This window comes from Kogia breviceps, chromosome 8 (genome assembly GCF_026419965.1).
Source record: "Kogia breviceps isolate mKogBre1 chromosome 8, mKogBre1 haplotype 1, whole genome shotgun sequence".
Taxonomy (NCBI): domain Eukaryota; kingdom Metazoa; phylum Chordata; class Mammalia; order Artiodactyla; family Physeteridae; genus Kogia; species Kogia breviceps.
The window spans coordinates 76,126,617-76,142,490 of NC_081317.1; the positions used below are offsets into that span (position 1 = coordinate 76,126,617).

General features: G+C 38.3%; 1 protein-coding gene across 11 annotated transcripts in view; it reads left to right on the forward strand.

The window, feature by feature from the left end:
- The window catches only part of TMC1 (transmembrane channel like 1), a 360,191-nt gene that overhangs the window by 289,637 nt on the left and 54,680 nt on the right, over positions 1–15,874 (forward strand). For all 11 annotated transcript variants that reach the window (XM_067039582.1, XM_067039580.1, XM_067039581.1 and 8 more), the window contains 2 exons: positions 6,952–7,058; positions 9,869–9,967. In XM_067039582.1, coding sequence (XP_066895683.1) covers positions 6,952–7,058; positions 9,869–9,967 — 206 coding nt within the window. The remainder of the gene's footprint in view (positions 1–6,951; positions 7,059–9,868; positions 9,968–15,874) is intronic.

The following is a 15,874-nucleotide window of genomic DNA, read 5'->3' on the forward strand; positions in this document are numbered from 1 at the left end:
CATCATTTACTATCTACGTAACTATCAATACATATGTAACCCTGGCTTCATTATTTACCAGGTGTGTAACTTATGGAATTTAGTCTCTTGTAAAATGGGAGTACAATAGATTCCCCTGGCAAAGATTTGATGATGATTAAATGAATTAATTAATATGCAGAGATCAAATAGGTATCTGGAACAAAGATTCATTAAATTTTAGCTATTATTATTATTAATCAAGTCTTGGATCAGTCAACTGCTGTGTTTAAGCTTTTAATTCCCCATCCACACAGTAGGACTAATAATTCTTAACCTTATCAGGTTGTCGAGGTAGTAAAACGAGTTGATGCTGGTAATATTCTTAGTATATGTAATTGACCATTAAAATATGTTAGCTACTATTATTATTATTCCTCATTATTGTTCTTCACAAGAATAAATCAGTTTTATTTGAGAGACTAAGCACATGGAAATGACTGTTCTTTTAAATTATGCTCTTTTAGGTACACTATAGAAAGGTTTCTTTCTTAAGAAATGCCTGTTCCAGTCAACAATCTCTAGGAGGATAGAACTGCTAGGATAAATGAACATGAAGAGGGAAAATGTCTTCTTTTTCATTTTTGTGTTGAGAAAGGGAAAGGGCATATGGAGCTTTGATGTCAGCTGGTTGATTTGTTTTCTCCCCTTTATGATCTTTGATCTTTGTTTGTTTTGTTACTGTTCTTTCCCCTTCTGCCACTGGTAGGTGTCATGCAGAAGGAACATTGTCTTCTGGATACTTTGGTCTCTTTGACCTGTGTCTAGGTCTTTCCTACAATCACTCTGGTTTTAATGAAATCTGTATTCTTGCAATTCATTTTCTTTATACTTAGGATTTTGTAAAGAAAAGCCTTAGCTGTCACTTTTCTACTTCCAAATAAAATTGTTGTGAAGCCACTGTTACGTCTAAAAACTGGAGTTTGGAAGCTTTGGAGTCTAAACTTTTTCACCCATTATGAATATGGATTATACATAGGGTAGGGGGTACTTTCTGAAACATGTTTTTTTAATTGGAGTATAGTTGCTTTACAATGTTATGTTAGTTTCTGCTGTACAGCAAAGTGAAACAGCTATATGTATACATATATCCCCTCCTTTTTGGATTTCTACAGAGTGAAGTAAGTCAGAAAGAGAAAAACAAATATTGTATATTACCGCATATATGTGGAATCTAGAAAAATGATACAGATGAACCTATTTGCAAAGCAGAAATAAGGACACAGATGTAGAGAACAAACATATGGACACCAAGGGGGGGAAAGAGGGTGGGATGAATTGGGAGATTGGGACTGACATACATACACTACTACGTATAAAATAGATAACTAATGAGAACATACTGTATAGCACAGGGAACTCTACTCAATGCTCTGTGGTGACCTAAATGGGAAGGAAATCCAAAAAGGAGGGGATATATGTATAAGTATAGCTGAAACATTTTAATTTGCTTCTTTTTTTTGCTTTTAGGTATATTTATACTCTACCCTCATTTGCCAGGGGTTGTGTATGGGGGACTGGGAAAGGGTGAGCCATGGTGCTAATTAGAAGGGCAAAAGTGTAAAAAGCCAGCAAGGAAGGAAGGAAAGAAGGAAGGAGGGAGGGAGGGAAGGGTGGGTCAGTATCCTGTGCTCAGAACTCTATACCAGAGGGTTTCGCGTGTGTTTCCAGGGAAAAGCTTGCCCTGGATACCTAAAGATGAATGTTGTTAATGAACAACTGGAATGACTAACAAGCTGGAAGTCCACTGCCTTCAATAAAACATGACGAGTGAGCCTGGCTGAGGCAGCCATCGGGTAGTTGATACCAGAGAACATAGATAAGGGCCATGAAATGATATGAAATCACTGGGAGCCAGGTGGATGATCATATGTCCTAGGAGGGAAGGATCTGCTTCAGCATTTCTGCAGACAGACCAGTGCATCTGGTTACAACACGTGGGGGGGGGGGCTGTTTTTCAATATCACACACTTTTAGAAATCTTGTAGAACTCTGAACCCCTCTACAAAGTGAAACGAATCTGAATACTCAGACTTAAAAGTAACTGACTTCTTTCAAAATGTCCAATTAGACATTGAATTCCTTTTAGGTTTCTGTAAAAACTATCACAGTACCGGGTGGGTGGGGTTGGGTAGAGATTTCTAACTCTTACCTCTTAGTAATGGTAACTGAGTTTTAGCTAGGTACATGATAGCACAGTTTAAAGACTATATCTCCTGGCCTCCCTTGGTAAGTTGTGGTCATGTAACACAGTTCAATGGGATGTTAGCACAAGTGATGTGTTCAAAGTCCAGTTTATGCCCTTAAAAGAAAGGATTTGCCTTCCACTGCTTTTCCCTCTTTCCCACTGGCTATCATATGAATATAATGGAATGAGCTGGAACAGCAATTTTAAACCACAAGATGAAAGCTGCATGTAGAGAATTTCACAGCAAGAAGACTGTAGGAGGCTGAGTCCCAGATACCATAGAGCTACCATATCAGCCGTATCATAGTTACACTCAATCTGAAACATGAGAGAGAAGAAGTCTTCTACTTTATCTTCTTTTTGTTTTTATTTTTTATTTCTATAGTTGCATTGAGGTATAATCAACATAAAACAAATTGCACATATTTATATATACAATTTGATAACTAGGGGCATATGTTTACACACATGAAACCATACAATCAGGAAACAGAACACACACTTCCCTCACAAAAGTTTCCTTGTGCCCCTTTGTGCCCCTCCATGACCACCACCATCCCCACTCAACCAGCAATCTGCTTTCTGTCACTGTAGATTACATTTTCTATAATTTTGTACAAATATTATTATGGAGTATGCATTTTTTGCCTGGCTGTTTCATTTATAATTATTTTGAGACTTATCCATGCTTTTGCATATATCATTAGTTTGTTTTTATTAGTAGTATTCTATCATATGTATATGCCACAATTTGCTTATCCATTATGGACTTGTGAGTTGCTTCCAGTTTAGCTTTGGGCTATTACAAACAAAGCAGCTATGAATATTTGTGTACAAGTCTTGGGTTAAGACATGCTTTTATTTCTCTTGCGTAAATAACTAGAAGTAGAATAACTGGTCTACTACTATGGTATGTGTCATGTTTAACATTTTAAGACACTACCAAACTGTCTTCCAAAGTGATTGACCTAATTTCCATTTCCATCAATAGTGAAAGAGAGAGTTTTAGCTGCTTCACATCCTCAGCAACATATGGTATGATCAGTCTTTATTTCAGCCGTTCTAGTAGGTGTGTAGTTGATTTTCATTTCCCTGGTGACTAATGACGTTGTGCATCTTTTCAGGTGCTTATTTTCCATTCATAGAACTTCTTAGGTGAAGTGTTTTTTCAAAATTTTTGCGCATTGTTTATTAGAATGTTAGTCTTCTTATTGAGTTGTAAGAGTTTTTTGTATATTATAGACCCCAATACTATGTTAGATATATGTTCACATATCTTTTCTCCCATGCTGTGACTTACCTTTTTATTTATCAGAGTCTTTGGAAAAGTGAAAGATATTAATTATGATAAGGTGCAATTTAAGGATTTTTAAAATTTAATAACATGTACTTTTTGGGTCCTATTTTTAAAAAACCTTTGCCAAACCCATGGTGACCAAGATGTTATGCTGTGTTTTCTCCTAGAGTTTTATAGTTTTACCTCTTAAATACTTAAGTCTATGACCCATTTTGAGTTAATTTTTGTAAATGGTATGAGGTAAGAGTGGAGAGTTTTCATTTTTTTTTGTTTTATTTTATTTTACATATGGGTATTTAATTGTTCCAGCATCATTGTTGAAAAGATTATTTTCACCATTGAATTGCTTTGGCACTTTTGTAAAAAGAAATCAATTGATTATATATGTGTAGGGCCATTTCTGAATTCCTATTCTGTTTCATTGATCTATGTTTATCTTTATGTCAATATCATACTCTGATTACTTTAGCTTTGTGGTAAGTTTTGAAATCAGGTAGTATAAATCTTCCAATTTTGCTTCTTTTTCAAGGTTTTTCTGGCTATTCCTATCATTTTCTTACAAATTTTATGATCAGTTTATCATTTTATAGAAACTACCTTCTGAAATTTTGATTGGAATTGCCTTGAATCTGTAGGTAAATTTGGAAAGGATTGCCATCTTAACAATATTGAGTCTTTTGTTCTGTGAGCACAATATATCTCTCCATTTATTTAGGTCTTTTAAAATGTCTCTCAACAATGTTTTACACTTTTCAGTGTACAAATTTTTTGCATATTTTATCAACTTTATCCCTATTTCATATTTTTGATGATATTGTAAGTTATATTGTCTTTTAATTTCCATTTTTAATTATTTATCGCTAGTGTACAGAAATGTTATTTATTTTCAAAATTTAACATTGTATCCCATAACCTTGCTAAACTCACTGGTTAGTTTCAATAGCTTATTAAAAATTCTTTAGGATTTTCTACATAGACAATGAAGTCATCTATGATTAAAGAAAGTTTTATTTCTTTTTTTAAAAAATTAATTTATGTATTTTTTTTGGCTGTGTTGGGTCTTCGTTTCTGTGTAAGGGCAGTTTTATTTCTTTAAAAACAAAAACAAAAACATAAAACTACCATAGTGTTATGAGAATAAGTAAGTGGTACCTAAAGAGTGGGCTAAGTTCTGGAAATAGAGGTCTGACTCTCATGTGAGCTTGGCCTCATCTTAGTAAGCAGAGGCTGAAATTTGCTCCACATGAACCTCCCTCCTCCTGTAATGATGCTCCTCCATCAGTAATGCTTCAAAAGCTAGAGGCCTCAAGAAAACCAATGGTCCCCAGGAGGTGTTTTGCTAAATGAGTCAGGACAAAGGGCCTGATGCAGTGGGTAGCTGAGAATGTTCACTGATTCTTCTTGGGCAACGGAAAATGAAAACTGGGAAGACTGGGAAAACTAGCAACTTGATGTTGAATCGTAAGTGATTATCAAAGAAACTTGGCTTTTGTTAATCTATGAGATCTCAACCTGAGACTCAAATTCCAGTTTTTTCTTCCTCTTCCATTCTCTGATTAAAGAGAATGTTTTTGTTTTTTGACTCAGTCAATAAAAATTGCACTGATCATTTCACTTTCCCTGGGGTGAGTGCGAGCTGACAAGATATTCTTGCCTATGCCCTCCAAATTCATTCCCCAGACCTGAAGTGACTGTTTAAAGGTCAAGTTCCCCTGCCCCATCCCCACTGCTTAACACCTGTCAATGACTTCATCACATTTAACATAAAATTCTCACTTTTTACCTTTCCCTAAGAGACCCCACACACTGTGGTTTGGTTTCTTTCTTCATCCGTATCCATCACCACTTTCCTTTGTTCATTGTGCTCCAACCAGATAGCCCTTAGGTTTGTTCCTCAATTGTCCTGAGCTCTTGCTTCCCTCACAATATTTGTTCCTGCTCTTTCCTCTGCTTGAGCTGCTCTTCCCCAGCTCTGGGCTTTGCTGCCTGTTCCTTCAACTTCAGATCTGTGCTCAAATGTTACCTCTCTGGTATACCTTCCTTGACAAGCCTACCTAAAGCAACCCCTCTCATAATTTTACCTTCTTCCCTCTAGGACTGATGGCTAAATTATTATATATACTTTTATAATAATATGATTATATGTAATATATATATTATGTATAATATATAATACATATGTCATATACATATATAATACATACCTATATGATATATATCATACATAATGTACATATATACTATGTAATACAATATATACATGTAATAGATGATATATAATATTACATATATCAAACATACATATAATATAATATGATATATATTATGATAAATGTATATTTCTTTATTTCTTTTAAAATGATTGCATATTTGTTGTTCCCACATCTCACTAAAATATAAGTTGCATTAGGGCAGCAACCCTGTCTCTGATATTGTGTTTCACATCTAAGATAACTCCTGACAAGATAAATATGTGAAGAGTAAATGGACTTCAGCTTCTATACTACCTGTGAAATGCCATTTACACAGGAGAACAGCACAGGATGGTGTATAGGATAACCATCCATAAGAGATGTGGTAAAATTTTTTGAGAAGAACATTGTTGCTTGAGAAAAAGGAGGAAGAAGTTCAGTAACTATCAAAATAATCAGAATGATGCTAACTATTGGCCAGGCATTGTAGTAACTGTAATAGGGAAGAACCTTTGTATTCTATGACATTAATCACTAAAGGGATGTTACCTATAAGCTTAAATTATACATAATGGCCCATTTTTGGGAACCCTGCCTTCCAGGTAATGAGCACTAAGCTAAAATACCTTTGTTTACCTCATGGGAAACCTCCTGACCAGGCCCACCTGTGAATGACTGCAGGAAGGGAGAAATTAACACATCCTCTTTGGAGGCTGGACAGAACCAGGAAATGTTTGGTTTCACTCTCTCCCCTTGTTGTATAAAAGAAGCCTGAATTCTAACTCAGACAAGATAGTTCTTTGGGGCATGACTTCACCATCTTCTCCGTCTGCTGGCTTTCCGAATAAAGTCGTTATTCCTTGCCTCAACACCTCATCTCTCGATTTATTGGCCTGTCCTGCAGGACTCGGTGACATACTTTATTATATACCTTTGCTCACTTCACTGTGTTAACTCAAAGAATATGATGGGCTCTTCAAATAGCAATCCTAGCTGCCAAGCAAAAGGCAGCTTTCTCTTGGATGGACTCTAAAAATGTAGTCATTGTGTAGAATGACACTGTAGTCATTCTACACAGCTACATCTACTTCCATCATGTTAACATTTTCTCCTTCTGGATAGAAAAAGAAAATGCTAGAGCCTGTAAAGAAAAGAACCCGTGTGTTGCAATGAGAAGACTTATTTTGAAAAGCATCAAGATGTGGCTTTTGTCTTGTTTTGACCTTTCTTCCAAACTTTTATTTTCTTTTGAATAGGTCAGTTTGGCTCATCAGTGGCCTCATACTTCCTCTTCATGAGATGGATGTATGGAGTAAATATGGTTCTCTTTATCCTGACATTCAGCCTTATCATGTTGCCAGAGGTAAGATTCTGACTTCCAGTTTACAAAACATGCTGAAACAAGCTTCTTTTGCAATCACTCTACTAAAAAAAACCCTTTATTCTTTAAGAGTAAGATGACTATCTAGCTACCTATGCTCCTAGAGTCATAGTATTTGTAACAAGGTTAATCTTCAAAATGGTGCCCATGAGCCACAGGTCCTAATCCTTCTCCAAAGGGTATGTGAGCCTCCTGAAATCATATTTAAAATGTGTGTATTGTGTATGTTGAAATGAATATTTCTCTGTGGAAAGATTCATAGATTCTATCAGATTCCCAAGGTGGTCCCTGTGCACAAATATTAATTGCTCAAGAGGAAGACTGACATCTTCTGAGTTCATGTGAGTTCATTTATTTAACCAAGTTTGCTTTGAAAGAGACATTACTTAATGCAACTCAAGGCATCCAGCTTTTCTATCTGAAGAAACACAAAGTGAGCAAACTTTTCCAGGTATAAAATAGGATACCCCCCTCCCCGCCCCATTCCATGGGTCTCTTAAGACCAAGGTCAGTGAGGAGAGTAAAACTGATAGTGGGTCCAGATTGCAGAAGAAGACAAAGCCCTGAGCTGGGGTCGGGGGAGGGGGGAGATTCAATTAACTAAGACCAAGAAACAACACTGAGGTTGTGGACTTACCCATAAGAAGTTAAATGACTCTGACTTCTTTGGATGCTTATCGTACAGAAGTTGGGAGGCTTTATTTAACCTACAAAGGATCTTTCCAGGTACCAGTATTTCAAAGCCAATGTATTTAATACAGCATTGGCAACAGCCAAAACTAATTGTTTTGAGTGACTTTTTATCTCCATCTTTTAAAATCAAGGCCAGCTTTTATTTCAAGCATCCCCCACAAGCATAATATTAATACTACTAGTGCCTTACATGCATAATGAGTTTCAGCTTTTAACAGTGCAAAGCACTTACACTTCTTTTACTTAGTGAGCTTCACAACAAATTTATAAAGCAGACTATAGAAGAGTTTTTCTTTCTCCATTTAAAAAACATGGAAACTGAATCACATAATTCTTATTGGACTTAGCTAATACCACAGGGTGAGGTTTTTTTTTAAGCTGTTCCGGGACGAGGACTCATGATTCTTCTTTTGTAACAAGATTTTGCACCTTATTTTGCTATTTTTGCAATCTTTGAGCTAATTCTGGGGGTTCTATGACTATCTGGCTCATAGAAGACAGTGGACATAGATCAGAAGTCCTCATACTCCTAAGGTCATAAGTATAGTTCATCTTCTAAGCAGAAACTTTCAGGCAATGCAGCACAATGTATGTATTCATCTATTTCAAGTTGATCACGGCTTTGTTTTTGCTCATCTCTCTAAGGAAATCTGAAACTCCATCACCAGCTACTGTGATGCTCCTCAGTGTCAGATGCAGGGTGTATAGGGAGTTTTATCAGCTGCATTTACTCTTTCCCTGCCACTGCATGCTGCTTCCATGTGGAGGAAATGAAAGGTTATAGCGAATTCATCCTAACTTTAGGAAATTGCAGATGCCTAATGTGTAGTGGAGGGAGCTAATATGCGTTCGATTAGGCGTATTCCTAGAACTAGGAAGTGGATTGGTTTTGGATGCTTTTTACAGGTTGTGTTAGGTGTTGAGGGGTATCCTGTTTTCTGGGCATTGATTACGACTCCAGCAAATGAACAAAAGAGGTTGGGCTCCTTGCATGCTAACTTTATAGAACCAACAGAGGGCAGGGCTGGTCATCTCCTGCCAACAATGCTATATGTTTCAGGGGCCTCCACCCAGCAGCCTCACTCAGCATTCCTCTGATGCATTTGTCATTTTGCCCAAAGTTCCTGTGTCACTGCACAAACTGGAGATCCTGGCCTCCTCCGTTCTCTGTGGCCTCCAACTCTGGGGAAAGATAGTCTGAGTAGAACCCACTCTCTGTTCTGTTCAGTCTCAGGAAGCCAGAGGGGCTGCTGTGGAAGCCATGCAGTTTGTGTGGAGAGAAGGAGCAGGGGCTGATTTGCAGCCGTTGCCTAGTCAAGTTCTGCACCTGAATTTCCATCCACATTTATCCTCCTCCCTTGGCCCCAGCCCCAGGGAAGGGATGTTTTCATGTCTCACAAGAAGCAGCATCTGCTTGGCCAACCGTGTGTCTGCCCTTGGGCTAGAGGGGTGGGTTTTTTTTTCCAGTTTTCACCAGTGCTCCTAGTATGACCCTACTCTTGTCCCAGCTCTGGCTGGCTCTGCCCTGAATCATATCTCTTTAATCTGGTAGCACAAGATTGGGGCGGTAAACCTGAATCAGTGGTGAAGCAGATATGACAGTCACGGTATAGTCCTCCTGCCTAGTTGACACCCTCTAATGGTATGAGTGATTCTCTCTACTCCTCTCTTCCTTGACATGAAGGAGAGACTCTCCCTCCACCCCACCCCTGAGAGGTATTCCCATATGAAGAAGTGCTTAGTATGGTTTTCTTGAACACTATAATCCCCAAAAGGCCACCTCTCTCCTTTTCAGACCTCCTAAGTGAGACCAGTTTAGAGGTGGTGGTGGGTAGTTGGGCTCCAGCAAGCCCTGAGCAACGTGGTTGGCTTGACTGCTGGTGGTCTGCGGAAGTCAGAATGCAGAGTCCTTAGTATTCCCTTTGTTCGTAACTCTGGATTTCGTAGTCGATTCCCAGAAAATGGGACCCCACATGGAGACCCACAGAGTCCCCATGAAAAAGTTTCAGAAGTGCTTTTAAACAAAACCGTTCGTGATCTCATGTGTGGCTCAGACTTTGTTTCCAATTGTTAACTGCTTTCTTTGTTTCTCCATGTAGTACCTCTGGGGTTTGCCATATGGCAGTTTACCTAGGAAAACAGTTCCCAGAGCTGAAGAGGCATCGGCAGCCAACTTTGGTGTGTTGTATGACTTCAATGTAAGTGATTCCATACAGCTGTGCTCATAAGAGGTCAGATTTTTCCATATTCTGAAACTCCATGGCCTCCTCTTCTGAGGCCAGATGAAGGTCTTAAGAGAGATGTCTCTGCCCGCTTTAAAAAGAAAGAAAGAAAAAGAAAAAAAGAAAAAAAGTAAATAGGGTTTGGGAATATGATAATATGATTAAATGGGAATATAGACTATCGAATGAAGGTGAGCTCAGAGTTCAAAGACTTCACGCGAATATTATTATCTCTGACTTTGAAAAAGGACAAAGGAAGAGTTTACAAATGTGGTTTTTGGAAAATCGTGTTGAATTCTTCGGGCTTTGATATTTCATATTAACTTCTTCACTTCCTAAACAAATCTATTTAGCATTACTGAATAGTCAATACTAAATAAAGCTAAATAGTAAGTATTAAACAATACTAAATTCTAACTTCTGTATAATATGAAATGAGCATCTTTTGATCGTGGTACCCAAATGAGCGTTATTCCATTGTAGCACTAGAATGAGTATTACACGTTGAGCTCCCCTAGGTGGGGATTTATTGTCATGGCAGGGAGGCATTTCTGCCCATTGAAAAATCATTTTGGAGTGTGATTCAATTCTGTGACAACAATTCAATTCCACACATTCTTTTTAAAATAGTGGCCAGATTAGAGATGTTTGGAAATGTATAGGAGGAGAAAGCAGCACAGTGGAGATTGGGGAATTAGTAATTCAGGAATTTTTAACGTGTAGAAAATGAGAATAAAATTTTATGTAGACCAGGGAATGAAGGAAGGAGAGAGACAATAAAATCTTCATGTTTATAGATTTAATAGGCATATATTTCACAGATGTTTTGAATTCTACCCTCAACCTCTCTAAATCGTGAGCTTCCTAAAGGGGGGCTTACATCTGCTGCATCTTCTTTGAAGCCCTTAACATAAATACTCAACCAATAGAGGCTTAATGAATCTTGTTGACTGGGAATCCTGAGCAAGGGGGAGGATTTGTAGAGCATTGAGATAAGAACCAAAGAAATTTATGTGAACAGTACCAGCAAATGTAAACTTTAGGCAAGGTTCTCAGTCTTTGAGTGAACAAGGCAGCTATAGAATAAGCATAAGGCAGAGCGGCAATCCCAACTTTGTGGCCTTTGGAATCTTAAATCACACCGGTGAGTTGGAATTTTCATTTCCAGTCAACATTTATTTAAGGAATATAAACAGGCACTGGTTTTACAAAGATGAATGTGACATGGCTCTTGACCTCAAGGTAGTCATGACAGTAGAAGAAAGATACATAGGCAACTAGGATACGGTGTGTTCCACACTTAGTAAAACAATGGAAAAAAAAAAAATACTGGGGAGCCCTGAGGAAGCGGTTGTCAATTTTGCTAAGGTGTCTGGGTTTCAGAGAGGAGATAGCCTCTGAGTTAGATTTTACTTCTTTTATTTCTTCTTTCTATCATTTCATCTTCCTCCATCTCTCTGTCTTTATCTCTCTCTCCTTCCCCTCATTTACATTTCAAATAATTTATTAGTATGTACCCCCCAAACTATTTTTATTTCTCGTTCTCTTCCTCTGATTAGTTAAATAATAAGCTTCCAGTCTGGTTATTAAGAACAAGAACTAATAATATTATGGGCATCTTCTGTTGTTTTAGTCATATCAGAGAAAGGAAGAACTAAAAATATGAACAAAAGGCCTTTTGGCTTTTAAACATATATTTTTGAAGTTTCTACGCTTATAAATTTGTCAAGTAACTGAAATAAAAAGTTTTGCAAACAATGTCCATTTGAGATTTTAAAGGTATTAATAACTTGAGGAAGACAAAGAGGAAGGTGGCACTAAGAGAGCTGCTAAGCGGTGTACGAGAGGGTCTAGGAGGTGAATACAGGAGGAAACTAGGGGAAAGGTTTGGGCAGTGAGTGTGCTCACCAAGATTTTATTATTGCCCTCAACAGCTCTCATGTCCAGTTTGGTGAAATACTATTTACAATGGATAGAAGAAGATGGAAACAGGAGTATCCTATGATACTCACTTTCCTTTATAACTCTAGGCCAGCCTAGAAATTGTTCTAAGACAATGAGAGATTATTAAAAGGTCATTAAAGTGATATTATTCACTTATTTCTTTCTTAATTTTTCTGTGTACTGTGATCACTCGATTATTTGACATATCACAAAATAAGAGTTTTAAGAGAGTGCCCTTAGATCTTCTATCCCATGTCCCACGTTATAAAGTTAGGGAAACTTTGAGTCTCAGAATCATTTTTAGGGTTTTATGGCTAATAAAACTTCCTAATCTAGTGTTCTTTCTATATCCTGTATCACATCAGTAATTTTTCTGTCATAATTTCCAACATCCTTCTCACTGACAGTTTCTGGAACACAGACTGACTCCATTTAATGCTGTATCTCACAAGGGGAGATGGGATTGAAGCAGTTGGATCCCATTTCCACCTTTCATAATAAACATGCAATTCCTAAATTAGCTTCTCAAATAGAAAGGTTCAATATTACCCCTGACTGAATTATTTACTTGCTCCTTAGAACAATTACCTCACAGAGATGCCCACTGTGTATTATAAGAAGATCTAAGTGGACAGCCCAGTATTTCATCTATCATAGCACCATGGAGGAAACCATTGTCCAGATGTTCTTGAGATCCCTGGAAACTCAGAATTCTGCACTTCCAAAGAGCCCAGAGATGCCAGGAGAAAAAGACATGTTTCAGGCCCAGGGTAGAGATGACTGGTGCCTAAATGATCTAATTGGAACATAAGCTGTTTTTTGCATCTAAGAAGATTAATGTACCAGCTTGGCTAAGCAATGCCATATAGATGCAGGTGAAAAGAAGCAGAATCAATTTATAGGACACTGTAAAATAGATGCAAGTATGACCTCTTGTGGTAGAAGAGCCTATAGGCTGGGAAGGATCAGAAAACCTTTGGGCTGGAGGTGGCGAGGTTGTGCAGGGGGAGCTGCTTCTCTGTTGAGTTCATATTAGAACCTTGGAACTTCTCTCTGGACCCCCTCCCCTGGAAGTATCCCCTTGGAGCTCAGTGCTCTGTCACCTATAAGCATGTATCATAATTTATCCAAATTCCCTTTAATTAATAGCAGACAAGTACCATGTGATATATGCAAGGTCAGCCAGTCTTATGGCCTCTCAAGGTCACCATTTACAAAGCACCACTTTTGTGTGTGTGTGTGTGTGTGTGTGTGGTACGCGGGCCTCTCACTGCTGTGGCCTCTCCTGTTGCGGAACACAGGCTCCAGATGCACAGGCTCAGCGGCCGTGGCTCATGGGCCCAGCCGCCCTGCGGCATACGGGATCCTCCCGGAATGGGACACAAACCCGTGTCCCCTGCATCGGCAGGTGGACTCTCAACCACTGAGCCACCAGGGAAGCCCAAAGCACCATATTTTGAATTTATTTATTTTTAATTGAATACCTAGGGATAGGTCTTACTGAACAGGAGGAAAGTACATTTTATTAAAATAGTAAGAAATAGGGAGATTGTCTAATGTGCATGTTATGAATCAAATTGGCAGAAGTAGTATTATTTGAAGCGGTAGAATTAGAATGAGTTTTAAGTCAGTAAGAAGAGGATGTCTTTCAGATGAATGGATAAAGAAGATGTGGCACATATATACAATGGAATACTACTCAGCCATGAAAAGAAACAAAATTGAGTTATTTGTAGTGAGGTAGATGGACCTAGAGTCTGTCATACAGAGTGAAGTAAGTCAGAAAGAGAAAAACAAATACTGTATGGTAACACATATATATGGAATCTAAAAAAAAAAAAATACTACTGATGAACCTAGTGGAGGGGTAGTAATAAAGATGTAGACATAGAGAATGGACTTGAGGACATGGGGAGGGCGAAGGGTAAGCTGGGACGAAGTGAGAGAGTGGCATAGACATATATACACTACCAAATGTAAAATAGTTAGCTAGTGGGAAGCACCTCGGTGCTTTGCAATAACCTAGAGAGGTGCATTAGGGAGGGTAGGAGGGAGGCTCAAGAGGGAAGGGATATGGGGATATATGTACACATATGGCTGATTCACTTTGTTGTACAACAGAAACTAACACAGCATTGTGAAGCAATTATACTCTAATAAAGATGTCATTGAAAAAAAAGAAGAGGATGTCTTTGTTGGCAAGCTATTTGGAGACATGAGAATGATGTAGGAATGATAAAGAGGAAGAGACTGTAGAGCTTTGGTATTCTCGTAAGGGAGAGAGGGAGGAACTGAGGTGGAATTTGGAATGAGCTTGAGCTGATATCAGACAATGAGATCATATGAGTAAAGATTTGAGTTGTAAATAAAGGGAAATGCATTTAGCTTTCCAGCTTGAGAGCATTTTGTACATTGCATATTGAGATAAATGGTGAGTCAACTTTGCCTCCCCTTTTCCCCTGGTCATCATAGATATGGAATGTGGGGGGAAGCCTTAGAAAGGGCAGGAGAGGAGAGTTAACACCCATTGTATGTTAAGCAGGCACATACATTAAATTTTATCTTCATGACAACCCTTTAAGGCGAAAATCAGTAATCTTTTTAGAGTTGAGGGGATTGGGACTCAGAGAGGTTAGTTTCCCAAAGACAGCACAGATAATGAAAGGAGGCATTGAAATTCAAACTAAAAGGTGGCTGACTCCAATGAAAAATTGTTTGTCGTACTCTAACATATCACCCCAAGCCTATTGCTTTTGCCCACTTTTGCCACATCTCATTCTTGAGGTCTGTCCTCAGAGGGGACTGTCACAGTCTAAAGGTTAACAAACAGCCGTTCAGTTCCTTATTTTATTGGCATCAATCGTTCTTTTAAGTAGTGATATTCTCAAGCAAGAGCATCCTCTCTCAGGTAGTCCCAGTTCTCTAAGTTCCTTCATCTCTTATTGTACCGGCCACATTTAGAAGAGATATTTTTGTGATTCACATATGGAATGATACATCTTTCCTTTAGGAATATTTCAGTAGTTCAAATAAGTCCTTGTTTTCAGGGAGCTCCCCTTTTTAAAACTGAGGTAAAATTGACTCTCAACATTATATTCGTTTCAGGTGTACAATGTAATGATTTGATATTTGTATATATTGCAAAATGGCCACCACAGTAAGTCTAGTTAGCATCTGTTACTGTAGTGAGTGGCCTCATGTGTCTTACAGGTGAAAATGGGAAGATAATGAAAATATCCAAGTTTCTGACTGGGGTAACTGGGTAGGTTGGTGGATCATTCCCTGAGACAGGAGGAACAAACAGCTTTGGAAGAACTTTAAAAAAAAAATGTTTATTTATTTATTTTCTTCTTAGTCATCCATTTTATACACATCAGTATATACATGTCAATCCCAATCTCCCAATTCATCACACCACCACCACCACCACCACCACCACCACCCTGCCACTTTCCCCCCTTGGTGTCCATACGTTTGTTCTCTACATCTGTGTCTCAATTTCAGCTCTGCAAACCGGTTCCTCTGTACCATTTTCTAGGTTCCACGTATATGTGTTAATATACGATATTGGTTTTTCTCTTTCTGACTTACTTCACTCTGTATGACAGTCTCTAGATCCATCCACATCACGACAAATGACCCAAGTTCATTACTTTTCATGGCTGAGTAATATTCCATTGTATATATGTACCACATCTTCTTTATCCATTTGTCTGTCGATGGGCATTTGGGTGGCTTCCATGACCTGGCTATTGTAAATAGTGCTGCCATGAACATAGGGGTGCATGTGTCTTTTTGAATTATGGTTGTCTCTGGGTATATGCCCAGTAGTGGGATTGCTGGGTCATGTGGTAATTCTATTTTTAGCTCTTTAGGGAACCTCCATACTGTTCTCCATAGTGGCTGTATCAATTTACATTCCCACCAACAGTGCAAGAT